This window comes from Capricornis sumatraensis, chromosome 11 (assembly GCF_032405125.1).
Source record: "Capricornis sumatraensis isolate serow.1 chromosome 11, serow.2, whole genome shotgun sequence".
Lineage (NCBI taxonomy): Eukaryota > Metazoa > Chordata > Mammalia > Artiodactyla > Bovidae > Capricornis > Capricornis sumatraensis.
This window is the reverse complement of record NC_091079.1, coordinates 83,481,481-83,497,645: the sequence shown is the minus strand read 5'-3', so window position 1 is coordinate 83,497,645 and position 16,165 is coordinate 83,481,481. Positions and strand designations below refer to the sequence as shown.

The following is a 16,165-nucleotide window of genomic DNA, read 5'->3' as shown; positions in this document are numbered from 1 at the left end:
TAGACAAATGAAGCAGCTGTTCTCATTCTTAATGTAGTTGTTTGAAAAACTTGCACAGTTTAATGAAAATGTCTCTACTCATAAAACTTAAAATGCTCACACATGGAAAAAGTCATAATGTTTTGGCAAATATTGCTTTGTTAGGAATGTGAATAAGGTATACCTGCTTCATAGCTAGAATTCTATATAAATGGCATGAAACTGTGGGGAAAAGCCAACTGAAAAGAAAACTCTGACAAAGGATGAATTGACACTCTTAAAAAATACAGATAATTCTTGCCCAATCATACACTCTTTTTCTTGATGAGGAAGACTTATATTATCTACCTCTCTCAATCTCTTCTTTTTTTTTTATCCCCTAGGTGTGATTCTTGGGTCATCTTTTCTACTCAGCGTAAATGATTTTCTCCTTAAAACGTGTCTCAAAGAAAGAAGTCGGATTCTAATAGGACCGTGTTGTGCTACTGCCAATTTGGAAGCTAAATGGTGTAAACACAGTGGCGATCCAGGCCCAGAACAGTCCATACCAAAAATATCCATTGATTTAAGAGGAGGTCTGCTACAGGTCTGTAGGGATTGGCCCTATTTTTCCCACAAGTTTTAAACTAGCCTTTGTTCATTTTTTTGAACTGTTTCATTAAACTTTAAACTTAGTGTGGTAAGAAAGGGTATTGTTGGATTGGTGTTTTGCTAAACTTGTTTAACAGCTTTATTGAAACATAATTCACAAACCATACAATTCACCTAATTAGAGTATACCATTCAGTGATTTTGTTAATGTATTCACAGAGTCATGTGGTCATCACAACAATCCATTTAAAAATATTCTCACACACCTACCTCCAAAACCCTTCAACCATTCACACTCCCCATCATCCTCTGATCCCCTCCCCAGAACTAGGAGACCACTACTTTCTATCTCTGACTCTTCTGAACATTTCATATAAATGGAATTATATGAAATGCGGTCTTTTGTGAAGAGCTGCTTTCACTTAGCATAATGTTTTCAAGGTTCATTCATGTTTCTGCAGGTGCCAGTACTTTATTCCTTTTTACAACCAAATAATACTCCACTGTATTGATGTACCTCATTTTATTTATCCATTCAGCAGTTGATGGATGTTTAGATTCCATCCACTTTTGGCTATTATGAATAATGCTGCTATGAATATTTGTACATAAGTACTGTGAGGACATGTTTGGAATTGCTGAATCAGTAAACTTTTTCCTAATGTGTAGACTTTTCTACTCTAAAGTAGTCAGTCTGTCTCAGGCAGTATCATCAGTAATACATGAGCCATTTCCTAATGACATGTTGTTTAGCTGTTACGCTGTCTGATGACTAACATGACATACAACTTGACACTGCAGTGTTTTATGCATTTGATTTGCAGCCAAGTGTGGAATGTGTGAGGTTATCCAATTTATTTCTTGATAATTTTCTATTTGGATAGAATTTGAAGGTTTTTTTCGTATGATTTGATGTCCCCCAAATGTGACACAAATCTAAAAAGCTTGAGAAATTCAGAGTTATAGAAAGTGGAAATGACTAATTTGTTAATAGTTGAGGCATATTAAATATGAATTTCTTGTTTTCATCTAAAAGCTGTCTTGCCTCCACTGTTTCACCAGTTTTCTTACTGACACAGAGCTCAATGTGGGCAGAGCCCATTAACTTACTGCTTTATATTGGTCTGGAAATTTTTAGTATCTGTTATAAATCTTCATATATTTACTAAGCTTGTGATTATGTGTTGTTTTGTCAAGAATATTAATTGCATTACCATTTTTCCAAGGAAGCAAAGTAACTCCACATTAAAAGAAGAATAAAAGCAAAACAAAGTATATAATCTCTGCATTATAAAGCCTCTTGACATTTTAAAAGCTGGAGCATGGTATTTTACTCGCCAACTTGACTTTTCACCTATCACTGTTTTTTTGGGATTCAATACAAATAAGATTGATGAGGAAAAAATAGACTTAGTATCATATCTCTTACCTTCGTTTCTGAGATGCCTTAATTCCAGAGGTAGGACTTAAACTTAGGGTTTAAAACTTGCCCACGAAGCATAGGCTTATTCTTTTCTACCTTTGTATGTTCTTTTCTTCTTTTCTGTATTACCTGATTCTATTGGAAATTACGGTTGTAATGCTTTCACCCGAAATATTCGGAGAAATTCAACTTTATTAAATGCTTGAGTCCTCTGACATTAATCACTATTCTCCACTGGTCATCCTTCTGTTATAGACTAAGTCTTCACCTGCAGAAAAAGGGAAGGTGATCCTCTCTGGTAGATGAAGTAGCAAGAGTTTGTTCTGAAACTCTACTGAAGCTCCTGTGCAGTTGGTTCTCAAGGGCTGAGCTGGTTGGTACTTTCTCACTAAACACTGAAGTTGGGAGCCTTTTAAGTTCAAGCTCATTGAGCATCTTCCTTCTCTTTTTCTCTGAAGAGTGAAAAGTACGAAGAAAGGAACCCTAATAGCAGGATGTGTTCATGTAATCTCATGACAAAATAAAAGCTATTCTACAAACCTATTATTATTAACATTTTGACCTGAAAGGATCTTCATTGCTTCTCTCATACTGTATTCAATGTTCTTTTCCCACTTAACTAAGTTAATTCATAAATATTACCTCTGATCTACATAATTTTATTATCAATTCAGCATTTAAAATTGATTGCTACCCACACATTACAGGATTTGCTTGATTTTCTTGTTTCTATGTATTTGCCCAGGAATAGAATTTCATCCCAAAGGTCAATTGCTTCTTAAAAATTACAGGTTGGTTATTATCAGTAATTAAAATAAATGTAATTATAGTCTTGAACTAGTTCAAATATAATTGTACCTAATTATCTTCATGAGATATCTGTATTTAAAGCCAGTAAAATTTTTCATATGATTTTAAAGGTTTTCTGGGGTCAAGAACATTTGAATTGCTTAGTTCTTCTACATGAATTACTCAGTGGATACCTTAACGAGGAGGGAAATTTTGAAGCACAAGTTTCTGAAGCAGTTCCACAAATGCCATCTCCTTTGGAAAAAAATCAGATATTTAAAAGTGAACAAAGTTCAGATGACCTACGGACAGGTCTATTTCAATATATACGGGATGCTGGTAAGTAGCGATAGCCTCACTATAATTGTGTGTTTACCTCCATATTAAGTAAATGATAACAGTTCAACATCACTTGAAAACTAAGTGCATAGAATACCTGTCGTACCAAAACAGTATTTTGCCTTTCAGTCTCTTTTAAGGGAAGATTCTTGATTTGTTCCTCTCTTAAACCATTTAAACATGATCAGACAGCTTCTTTATATTCTTTTCTTTTATATTCATAATTTTTTCTTGCTTTAATAAACCAACATGTCCCACTTCAGAAGCATACAATTAATTATACTTTCATTTAACAGAACCTTTGAAAATGCCTGGTGTCTATGAAGTCTTGTTTTACAATGAAACTGAAGATAGCCCAGGGATGATGCTATGGAGATACCCAGAACCTAGAGTGCTCACCCTTGTACGCATAACTCCCGTGCCCTTCAACACCACCGAAGATCCAGACATTAGCACAGCAGACCTTGGTGACATGCTGCAGGTTTGGAATGACTCTTCATTTCAAAATAAAAACACTGTGGGAAGGCGCTGATTAGATAATTGGAAAAATATTGGGAGCGTACCTATCTTTTCCGCCAGTTGTCTCAGAGAAAAATGTACATGTATGTGCACACAAAAACATACATATGTACACATACATACACACAGGACACATGCAGACTATAAATTTTACAAGAGGGGGATGAAGTCATTCAGATTCATGGTACCCAGCAGTTTTGAGAGCTCTTGGCTCCCCTCTTTGACCTGTAGCCTCTGTGGCCTCCAGCTGTAATGGGGCAAGCAGTGCCACTGAGTTCACCACACAGTTTCTTTGTCTTTTATTTTAAGGTTTATTCATTTTCGGCTGGGGTGGATCTTCACTGCGGGCCGGGCTTTTCTCTTGTTGCGGTGCCTGGGGCTGCTCTTCGTTGCAGTGTGCGGGCGTCTCATTGCGGTGGCTCTTCCTGTTGCAGAGCACATATAGAGCCCAGGGGCTAAGTAGTTGTGGCTCCCAGGCTCTAGAGCACTGACTCAGTAGTTGCGGCACTCAGGTTTAGTTGCCCCATGGCATGTGGGGTTTTCCCAGAGCAGGGATCAAAGCCGTGTCCCCTGCACTGAAAGTCAGATTCCTTACCACTGATCCACCAAGGAAGCCCCTGCCACACATCTTCCGAATAACCTGCCATGTGCTCACACCCTTCAGCATGTTTAGAGCTGTTCTATAAAATAAGATATGTCCCCATAAGGCCGGAAAGGGTGACTTAATTTTCATTTCATTTCCAAAGTTGAAAATGGTCCTGGACTGGTGGTAGGCTTATAGGAAAGCCAATTAATGAGTGATTATATTCCCTATGATTTTATGCAAAGTTGGTTGTCCATCATTTCCTCGACTGCAGATATCACTGTATTATTATTCTACTTATTAATTCTACAGATCTGAATTTCTCCTAAAATTTGTTTTTCCCCTAGTTTTCCACCTATTGCTCAATCACACAGTCATTCGCTTGAAGGCATTCCTGATTGCTCTTTTTCTCTAACTTCCCACATCTAATTTATCAACATGTCCTGTCAGCGCTACATCCAAACATGTCCCTATTCCATCTACTTCTCTGTGTTTCTACTGGTACAATTTGAGTCCAAGCCGCTGTCTTCTATTCCCTACTACAGTAGCTTCCTAATTGGTCTCTGTGAATCCATCCTTCACTCCCTGAAATGCTCTTTGCAAATAGCAACCAGAGTGATCTTTTAAAAATGTAGATGAGATTACCTCACTCCCCTAACTTGGAACCTTCCTCTGATACTGAGAACAGAATTCAGTATGTTACTCTGGCCCACAAGGACCTATGGTCTCTGCACTGCCCACCTCTCTGGTATGTCTTGATCACTTATCTCCAGCCCCTCATAAATAAATATAAACAAGTTTGTTTTTTTTTTAATGACTGATTTATATTTAAGTCAGAATAATAATACAAATCAGAGGAGTCCACACTACCTATAAACATAGGTATTATTATAGGCTTATTTAATTCTTATTTCGATTCTTGATTGTAATATAGTCAGATGTTCACCTTCTGAATTGATAACAATGAAATGTGTCATTTTGTCGAATAAACCAGAGTGTGCAGAACTATCCAATTTGCCACAATGTCAACTGTCTCTACTTTCATTTTTTTTCCCTTGTGACGAAGACTTCTAAGATCTATCCTCGTAGCAACTCTACTTTGATTTTTAAATGTTCACATTTGCTTTCCCGTCTGTCAAAGTCATATTCATGATTATCTTCTCTACCAGTATTCTTGGATTATTTTTGCTGAACAAAGTGGCATTGTCTTTGAATCCTACTGTCTTGTTAGACTAGCCTAAATGCAGAACATCTGTAGTATTTTCAGTCACAATGAAAATACTCATATATCAATGTTTCAGCATCATGTAAAGGGCTTTTTTTGTAACTGATTTTAGGGTTCAGATTTATAGTTAAAAATTTTCCTAAGCCTGATAAGCATTGGTAGCAGTATTACGCCAGTTGCATTAAACAGAGCATTTAAGTTAGAAAGTACATTCACTAATGACACTGGAGAGGCAGGAGAGCAGAGTGGTTATGGGAATGAACTCTAGCCAGAATGCCTGGGCTCAGATTCTGGCTTTGCCACTCGCAAGCTGTGTCGCCTTAGACAAGTAAAGTAATCTCTCGACCTCAGGTTTTCTGTTTTGCTTTTCTTTCATCAATAAAATGAGGCTATTAATAATGTAATGCCTATAGGAATGAATATTTATAAGACACATAGAACAATGCCTGGCACATAGTAAATGCTATGTAAGTATGGGTACTACCAGTACTGTTACAATGATTATCGCCAAAAGTCTTTTCATCACACGGAAGCACAGGCTAGACCAGAAAGAGCTGGAGTCTAATGACTCTCCAGACCAGCAGAAGTAGTCTAGGCAATCTGGAACAGTCCGGGGACCTTTACAGTAGACTTGGCACATAAGCACCACGTGAGGGAAGCCTGGCAGGTTTCAAAAAGACGAGAGTCGGTATCAGAGAAGTCCTGCTATATTTCATATCTTCTTGGAGAGAGAGGAACTGATGTGTGGCAGAGTTCAAAGATAAAGCTGCTGGTCTAAGAAGCAAGACAGGGTTGTACCTACTGTAAGCTGAAGTGGAAGGCTAGATCCCAATGCTAAGCAAGAACACCCAGAGCTAACAGCTGAGACGGAAGAACAGAGAAGATGGGCAGAAAATCGCCATGCTACTGAGCTCCTGGCCTAGCCTTATATTCACCTGGTGAGGAGCAAAATTCATCCCAGGGGTTGGGGTGACCTCATCTGTGAAAGTATGACAGCTTTTTTCTTGAGCCCTGGCAGTGCCAGACCCTGGGCATACTCCTGAGGGGGATCATAGATGGATGAGACACTGTCCAGTCATTAGACGCTGTCTGTGCAGCAGGCAGGTTTCTGTGGTTGTTTGGGGCAGAAGAGTTTCTGTAATTTCAGTATTCGAGCATTCAGCGTTAAATCTCTGTGTTGTCAGAATCCTTCTCCCAGTCTTTGTAAATATCTCTAGATCTGTACCAGAGACACAGCTAAAATATTGAACTCCCAATCCTGAATAGCAGGGAACCTCTGAAAAGAAATCTTTTTATCAGCCTGGTCTAGTATAGGTAACCTGGACATTAAAGTCTCAGCTGCTGACTGCTGTCCCCTCCCGCTTTGTGTTTTACTAATTCAGTGACCTTAGGCAAACTGCTCATCTTTTGGAGCCTTAATTTCCTCAACCAAACACCTGAGTTAACACTATTTACCTTTCAGAGTTTTTTCCATGAGATTTAAGTGAAATATTAAAGCTAAAACAAATGCCTTACACAAAATGAGCTCTTAATAAATGTTAGTTTCCTTCCCTCCACTTCTCCTTCATATTCAAATGCCTGGACCAAAATAAAGCCTCCTAAATGGAATTTCAGCCTTCAATCTCTTCTTCCAACCTGCCCTACTGAGTTCTTAAAGGAACAGGTGGATTGTGTCATTCCCTAAGGAAAACCTTCAGGGGTCCTGTCACTCTGCTAGACTGACTGAAGTAGTGAGTGAAGTTGCTCATTTGTGTCTGACTCTGCAACCCCATGGACTGTAGCCTCCCAGGCTCCTCCGTCCATGCAGTTTTCCAGGCAAGAGTACTGGAGTGGGTTGCCATTTCCTTCTCTAGGAGGAAAACCTTCAGTGGTCCTGTCACTCTGCCAGACCAGCCTTGAGGGCCCTGCTAAACCTCCAGGCCCAGTTTTGCCTTTCCTTCCCTTATATACAATCTCTGCTCTGGTCAAAGGGGCTGATGGCCTCCCAAGTCTGGACCACTCCCTCTGCCTGGGCATCTCTCCCTTTTTTGCTGAAATCCAGTCCACACTTCCAGAGAGCTCCAGTGCCATCTGGAAGCCTTTCCTGGATACCCTCTGCACCCATGATGCTGCCTTTCTCTGACATCCTGTAACACTTCATGGCATCACGTTTATGCTGTTTCTCACTTGGTCTTCACGTTTTAGTCATCCATATCTTGTCTCCCACCTAGATTGTAGGTTTCCAAAGGAAATGGTCACGTGTGATTTGTCATTATGTTCCTTATAGTACCCACTGCTGCAGAGATGCTCAGTATATTGAATGGGTGGATAAGTACATGGATATCTATGTTCCTAGTCTGTGTAATTCAGACATATTCCATTGTTTGCCATTATTTTATGGGGCTACTGAATGCATTTGGTTTTACAAACTGAATTATGTCAGGATGCGTTGTGTTTTATGCTTCAGTGGTATTACCTACTATAAACACACAGTCTAATGTCATTATGTTACATGGGCTCTTGGTGAGATCATTGAATATTCTGCCAAGCCCACTGCCCCCTAGGCAGGGGCTAGTTCTTAAGTACAAAAATAAGTTAATCTCCTTGGTTTTAGTCCTAAAAACAAAATCGAGTTTGGATTTATTTTTCCTTCAGTACTATTTGGTTCATAAAAAAACTGACCTTACATAGACTCCTTAAATGTATTTGTTTATATGTCTTTCCATGATTAATATTGGAATTTATAAACCAGGCTCCTCATATGACTTTATGGAATTTATTTTGTGATTGTACTGAAAAATATGGAAAACAGTTCTATAATGTTAAACTAGCCATAGGTTCAGAATAAAGACCCTGAAATTAATGTTCACAAAAAGCAAAAGGAGCATATTTAGCATTCAATTTTATCATGTTAAATTGTAAGTGGTAGTAGTGTATTTGTGCTCGGTTGCTCAGTCGTGTCTAACTCTCTGCATTTCCATGGACTGTAACCCCCAGGCTGCTCTGTCCATGGGATTTCCCAGGCAGAAATACTGGAGTGAGTTGCCATTTCCTACTCCAGGGGATCTTCCCAACCTAGGGATCAAACCTGCCTCTCTTGAATCTCCTGTGTTGGTGGGCAGGTTCTTTGCCACTAGCGCCACCTTAAGGTAAAGTAATACCATCAACCTAGAATAGATGTTGGAGAAGGCAATGGCACCCCACTCCAGTACTCTTGCCTGGAAAATCCCATGGACAGAGGAGTCTGGTGGGCTGCAGTCCATGGGGTCGCTACTAGTCTGACACGACTGAACGACTTCACGTTCACTTTTCACTTTCGTGTTCTTGCCTGGAGAATCCCAGGAGCGGGGGAGCCTGGTGGGCTGCCGTCTGTGGGGTCACACAGAGTTGGACACGACTGAAGCGACTTAGCAGCAGCAGCAGCAGCAGAATAGATGTGCTATTGAAGTGAGCTGAAATATAAGAAATTTCTGGCACTGTCTGGCATATACTGTAGATTTTCCTCTCTCCTCATCCTGTTGTCTACACTGCCTACTGAGGTTTCCATTTTGGAAATTCCCATGTTCTCAGACTGTAAAATTTTAATTCATACCTTGTAGTGGAATTGGTAATGGGGATTTTAATCGTCACATAGATCAGTCATGGTGCTTGTTCTTGTTCTCTCAGTACTGTATTACTCTGGTTTCAATATTTATTTCATTTATATATTGTACTAAATGTTTAGATATCTTCATTAGGTATGTGATAGTAGCCCAAACTAAATAATCATCTTTCCCCAAGGATCTCAAGAGTATAAAGCTTGAATATTACAATTCAAGATAAACATTCAGTATTGGGCTGGGATCACTGGAGCAATATAAGCAGATGTGAAGTAAAGTTAAAGAAGTAAAATAAAGGATAACATACTGTATGGATTAAAAGTAAAGACATTAAGAGCCAAAATCAGAAGTTTCTCTTAATGTAGGAAGTATCTAGGGTATACATAAGATTACTGGTGTTAAAGTCAGATAAAAGGGAAAGAAAATGTTTAATTTAGAGAAAAAATGAACATAGGTTCACAAAACCTTACATTAGAAAAATGAAATAGACATTTAAAATCAGATCTATACCTTCAGAAAATGTGAATATAATTAACAGATGAGAAGATAAACATATATATCTGTTACTTTTATTTCCACATTGTAGCATTTATCATCAATAAATGTTGAATACCTTTTCAGTATAGCATATGACAGTGAAGATAGGAAGAGACAATATCTACCTCTCCTCTTGTAGGGGTTATAATCTAACTGAAAAGAAAGGCCATAATTACATATGCAAATGCAGGAGATAGAGTAGCTGAATATATATTAGGATAGACACATTTATATAGGAGAAACCATGTGATTTGGGGAATTATGACATTTAAAAGAGTAAATTGAATTAATTGGCAAAAAGAATAAGTTTGTTACTAAAGCTCTATAATTTCATAGCACTTTCACAGTTAAGGCATTTTAAAGCTTCAGAATTAGGTACAAATCTCTTACATGAAAAAAAAATGACCAGTGTTCATAAAAGATATCTTCTCTAGGATAACAGGAAGAAAAAGACAAAAAGCAGACTGTGTCATTTGTTTATTTCTGGTGGAGAAAGAGAATGGTAAGCCAAAGAAATCAGTGTACTCATGCCCAATTCATTTTTATTTATCCAACTCAAAAGTCAGGGAAATTAGTTTTTAAAGTAACACTAATATGATTATAAAAATCAAAGTGAAACCACATTGGGAGAATAACAAACAAAACAATGCATAGTTAGAAGCCAAGGAGAATCGAAATGGTTGCGATCTATGTTATTTTTGCTGCAAAGTGTTATGATCATCTTTGTTTTTTACACCCAGCTCTGTGCCAGGTGTTTCGAGTACATAACCTCATTAAATCTCATTTTTGCTGTGGGGGGTTGGGCGGTATCCCCATTTTATAAGTGGGAAAACTGAGGCCATGAGAAATTAACTGGTCTTGAATCATTAAACTTAAAAATGGAAGAGCCAGAATTTCATCCCAGGTCTTTCTGACTCCAAAACTTATGTTCTTTACCGTATTTGTAAAACAATACAGTATTCATATTATAAATGACACATATGAGTGATAGTTAGGAACTCTGTTGAGAAATATGGAAAGAAAATAAAATTATTCTTTTGCTTCAGACTGTTCAATCATGAAATAATGAGTCAGACCAAAGTGCAAAATAACCGTAAATAAATAAAAGGACTCCCAGACACAGAAGACTGTTTGGGTATTCGGGTATCTAAATAAAGAACCTTTCCTTCAGAAGGAGAACTGGTCAGTTCTAGAAGCCTAGGATGGTTATGGAAACATTTGTTGGAAGAAGCCCTCCTGGCAGCATCCAAAGAAACGGTGCCTAAGTGTCTGGTTCACCTGGTAGCTTAAATCCCCTTTATGGAGATGAATGTAGCAGCTGTCAGATCTCTGGATCTAACATCCAAATCATCTAACCACCCAAATATCCTTCTAATAGTTTGACTCCTGATGCAGTATGTCTACAGAGAGTTCTCAGGCCAGCATCAGTATCCAGGCTGCTTGGCAGTGATACATCTCATGGTAAATTAATAACTTGGCATCTGGTTTATATATCAGTCTCTAGTGAACTTGGTTACATGATTCAGCATTCTTAAATCTAGCCAGTCCTGGGACACCATGGGCATTTTTTGAGACTGCAAGACCCATGGCCAGATCGTAAATCATGATGAATCTGTCATGCTAAGTACCCTCCCGTGGCACCTGCCTTCCCAGCACGTTGGCCTCTCCCGGGTGACGTCTCTATTGTACAGCGTGTCATAAACCTTTCCAAACAAAACCCTACTCTTAACTACCTTGAAGAGTTGGGAGGAGGAAAGACAATTTATGTTAAGCTCCAGGCATGGCTTCCCTGATAGCTTAGTTGGTAAAGAATCCGCCTGTTATGTGGGAGACCCTGGTTCAATCCCTGGGTCAGGAAGAACCCCTGGAGAAGGGATAGGATGCCCACTCCAGTATTCTGGCCTGGGGAATTCCATAGACTGACTCTATGGTACATGGGGTTGCAAAGAGCCGGACACGGCCGAGTGCCTTTCACTCACGCACTGTGATGTCATACACAGTTAAAGCCTCAGTAGGCTGTTACCGCACTCAGTAACTGCTGTCATTCTCACATCGCCATCCTCATCACTGTCCCCTCAACTGATCAGAGTTCCTCAGCTCTACTGGGACAGACCAAGAAAGCCTGTTTTCTGAGAAAGACACTTTTCTGGTTGTAGTCTGTCATAGTACTTATTGAGAATGATGGCTCTGCATGTGATTAATGAAATGCTTTCACTGACTGAGAATGGCTGTTAGATGAGGTGCCACCTTCCCCCAGTTATACCATCAGTGCCTGCAGGGTAGCAGGTCAGCAGATAGCAGAAACCCCCTCAAGCCGGCCTAGCGAAAAACAGAGGCGACAGCTTGGGTCAAGAGACAGTGGGGGAGTCCTAGAGGGCAAGGGCGAGATGCGTCTGGGCCTTTAGTAAAGGACGGGGCCAAGAATGGAAAACAGGAATCCAGGGGAGTATTGACCCGCTATTCCTCTCTCTGCTTCTTTCCTCATATTTGCTTTACTCTTTTTCAGCAGACTAGCTTCTTTTTTGCCCTGTTTCTCAGGCCACCTGGTAGTCTCCCCACAACTCCCAGGGCTCTCAAAGTCACATCTACAAGTCCAGCCTCTGGTCCAGTTCCATGTTCTTGATGGGCCTCGTTTGGTGTCAGGAGCTCTTGGCCCATTCAGCTAAGGGGTGGAATCAAATTCCCCAGCATGGCTGTGAATTAGGGGTCATTTGTGAGCTTTGCAGATACCCGCAGAGCGAGTTATCCTATGTCATAGCTCTAACTGTTCTCATTTGCCACCCTGGCTAGCCTGGCCCAGCTCATGGTCGGTACTGGCCTCCTGCTGTCGGCTGCTTCTTTCCTGTCTGACCACCTCTGAAGATCTTCACAGTGTATTCTGCTCTTGCAAGAGGGAACCCTTTTATATGTGGCCTGTAGTGTTGGAGAAGAGTCGCCACTGCCAGTAGGGTCTCAAGAAAGACTGCCTCACTAAAAGAAGTTTACTTCTTTTTGCTATGGTTTCTCCAGCTTTTCCTTTTGCAAATATCTGGCAAAGCTGTTTCTCTCTATATATCACCAGCTTTTTAAATCTTCTCATTTTCCTCCCCAGCTGTCTTCCCAAAAGATAGATTAAGCAAGTTTCTGTGTCTTACAGATACATAAGAGATACTTTCTTTTCCCCAAATATCTATCTTGATCAGTGCTTCCTTTTTAAATGCAATGACTGTGTAACACATTAGCAACTTCACAGATTCTATAAATACTCTCTCAGTTCTAGTATGTATGAGAGCTTTACCTATAAAATAATTTTCTGTTTGAAACTGAGTTTACATTGTGATGCCTAATGTCTGTATCTTGGTGATTTGTTTGGTTTTTCTAATGACGTCTTACTTACTTATTCACAGCTTGAACTGAAGCTTCCTTAAACCTTACGGTTGTGTGGATTTTATTCTTTTTTTTTAATTACATGAAAAATGTTCCAAGTCAGAGAGTAATACTCAGTATTACCCAATAAATTAAAAACTAGACTTTTGCTGCTTTAAACTTGACTTTACCATCTTCCTATGATTCTAAAGCACATGGACCTGATAGGTAAAGGTTATGATATTAGCACATGGTGACACTAGGGGAAAAGAATCCTTCAGAGAGTTACTTGCAATCTAATATGATTTGCCTCTTCCACGCACAACTTAAAAAGAATAAAAGGAAGTGTTCTTGGGTGTTTCTTTTCAACTGTGTTGGGCGGTTCACTTATAGCTCCACATATGTTCCCAGAATCCCGAGTCTTTTTATTTTATAAGCACCTCCTGCCCACTGGCAGCTGTGCTAATGTGTCCCAGAAGGCCTTGCTCCTATCCATCATCTTTAGGAGGGGTGCTCAAAGCCAGATACGAGATTCATTGTTGCTGAAATATAGAAAAGAAAAAGAAGCCTTGCAGGCTTTGAGGAAGTAAGAGGCAGAGCCAAACTCTTAGAAAATAAAGGAAAGGAAAAAGTCCTGCATACTCAGTGGACACAAAAATAAATGGTTTTGAATGATGGGTAACAGTGCTGGATCGACTACTAAGTGTTCTGCATCCAGAAGCCATTGCCTCCTTTTTTGGACAATGAAAGGAACCTAAAATAGAGTATTCCCTTGATACGCTTTAATCATCCTGTCTTCATGGTGTTGTAAAAGTATTTTTAAAAAAAAGGATCTAGGAATACATTAAAAAGAGCTCTGCCTGAGAACTTTGAGGTTTAATTCAGTAAATACAGATAAAAAGATCTGAGCTAGGGCCATTAAATATGCGGAGGAGGAGAGGGCTCTAGTTCTGCTGTCAAGGCACCTCTAGTCTTTAGGAGGGATAACAAGCACACAGAATAAGGCAAGACAGAACTGTGATTTGATATGGGAGACACCTGGAAAACATGGTCTTAAAGCAAGGAGAGTTTATATCTGACTGGCAACACCTGGAAAAGCCTCCACGGAGGAGATGGCAATTGATGGCAATCCTTAAAGGCCAAATAGGATTTCAACATATAAAATGAGGGGAAAAGGGTATAGGAAGAAAAGATGAGCCTGAGCAAAATTTCAAAATTGAGTAAAAGAATACAGAATTTATGCTTGGGGGTTTTCAAATAATCTGGTTTGACCAGCACAAATTATGAAAGTAACAGATGAGTGGATAAGGGATAAGTCTTAGACTTGGGTTTTTAGTCTACAACCATTCCATGCAGAGAAAGAAGGTCACATATTTACTGAGCATCTAGTATGTACCAGGCACCAAACTTGTCCTTTTACATGTCATATCTCTTGTATCCTCTCTGTAACCCTGTGTAGCTGGTCCTGTTATCTCTAGAGCTAGGGTTACTTAGGTTCTGAGAAGTTACCTAGTCTTTCCAAGATCATAAAGCAAGTAAGGAGGTAAAACTGAGACTCAAATCTAGGTTTTTATTAATCATAAGTTCTTCTGTGTTGTACAGCTTGACTACTTTTAGAGTATGGAGTTTGTATTTTGTTTGATGGTCATTGGAAAACCATTGGCAGTCCAGGACCTTAGGTAAATTAATCTGATAGCCTGGTAGAGAGTGGAATGGAGTGAGAAGAGACCAAAAATGAGAAGACCTGGGAATTCTCTGGTAATCCAGTGGTTAGGACTCGGTGCTTTCACTGCCAGGGCCTTTTTACTGCAGAGTTCAATTCCTGGTGGGGGAACTAAGATCCTACAAGCTATGTGACATAGCCACACACACAAAAATAATTAATTTTAAAAAAAATTAGAAGACCTGTTAAGGGTCTCAGAGAAGAGATGGCAAAAGCTATAACTGGAGGGGTAGGGTGTGAGGAGATGGGGGATAATACCTGGTATGGAGAAAAAGAAATGAATGCAGGAGACGTAGAGAAATAATCTGTGTTCTTGACAACCAGTGTCACAATTTAATGAGAGTGAGTAAGAGAAGTCATAGCATAGATGTCAGTTAGACTTCAGCTTCATAGGAAATACAATAAGACTGTTTACAAAATTTGGGAATAAGAAGAGTACCTCTCATGTTAGGCACCCTTCGCCATGCTACTCACTGTATGCAGTTTATATCTGCTCCTGAAGTCAACTGCAGAAGTGAGCGATGTTCTCCCCTTCTTACAGATAAGAAAGTTGAGGATCTGAAAAGTTAAGTGAGTTGCTGTGAGCCTCTTTTCCCTGAAAAGTGCATGAAAGCACACATGACTTCACATATAGTTTCAAAAAGTTTATGGGTGCCTGTAAAATATATGAATCTTTGATGAAGAATCCCAACAAGGAATCCTGCCAGAGCTACTGGACCTCTGTGCCCTTTAGGATTAGGTTTAGATGTGAGTGACAGTACAAAACAGTAACAGCTTAGGCAAAACCAGCTTCTTTTCCAGTCATACATGAGAATAACCTGAAGGCAGATGGTCTAGGGCTATACGTGTCCCTACAAAGTCGTGAAGGCCCAGATGTCTTCTTGCTTCCTGCTGCTCTGCTGTCCCCAGCACTTGCTCTTCCTTCATGGTCCAAGATGGCCGCATGAGCGTGAAGCCTCTTGTCCCCAGTCCAGCCAGAGGAAGAGGAGGGAACCAAAGAGCAGAGAAAAGGCCGTTCCTGGGAAGCCACACCCTGCACGCCGTGCTGCCAGCATCCCAGAGTCCAGAACTGTATCACGTGGCTACTCCTAAGGGCTACCTGGGACTCATTTGCTGAGGAGGAAGGGAAGGAGAGAGGTCTTGGGAGACACCAGAAGTGCCTGCTGACGTCACAGCTGTAACCCCCCAGGGATCTAGGTCCATGCTATCTGCTGTGCTAGCCAGCCTGTGCCTGCTTCTGCCTCTGGCCTGCTTGTGAAACTCATTCATCACTCAGTCTGCGGTGCAGTAAGAGAACTCACTTTCTAGCCCATGAGTAAATAGTTTGCCGAGGCAGAATTTGTGGAGAAAACTTAAAAAGCAAATGATATTTTTGAAATAAAATATATAAATCAGTAGTTGAAATGCTAGCATTCCTTGCGCTTCAAAAGAATAAGAGGTGGAGAAGGAATCTGTCAGTAAGACGTGCTTTTAAAGCAAATGGAAAACATTTGCAAACTGCAAGAATACTGAAGTCATTTTTGTCCTGTCACTT

General features: G+C 39.9%; 1 protein-coding gene across 2 annotated transcripts in view; it reads left to right on the top strand.

The window, feature by feature from the left end:
* VPS13B (vacuolar protein sorting 13 homolog B) overlaps nucleotides 1-16,165 on the top strand; it is a 779,806-nt gene that overhangs the window by 615,457 nt on the left and 148,184 nt on the right. For both annotated transcript variants that reach the window (XM_068984062.1, XM_068984063.1), the window contains exons 36-38: nucleotides 363-565; nucleotides 2,914-3,121; nucleotides 3,418-3,602. In XM_068984062.1, coding sequence (XP_068840163.1) covers nucleotides 363-565; nucleotides 2,914-3,121; nucleotides 3,418-3,602 — 596 coding nt within the window. The remainder of the gene's footprint in view (nucleotides 1-362; nucleotides 566-2,913; nucleotides 3,122-3,417; nucleotides 3,603-16,165) is intronic.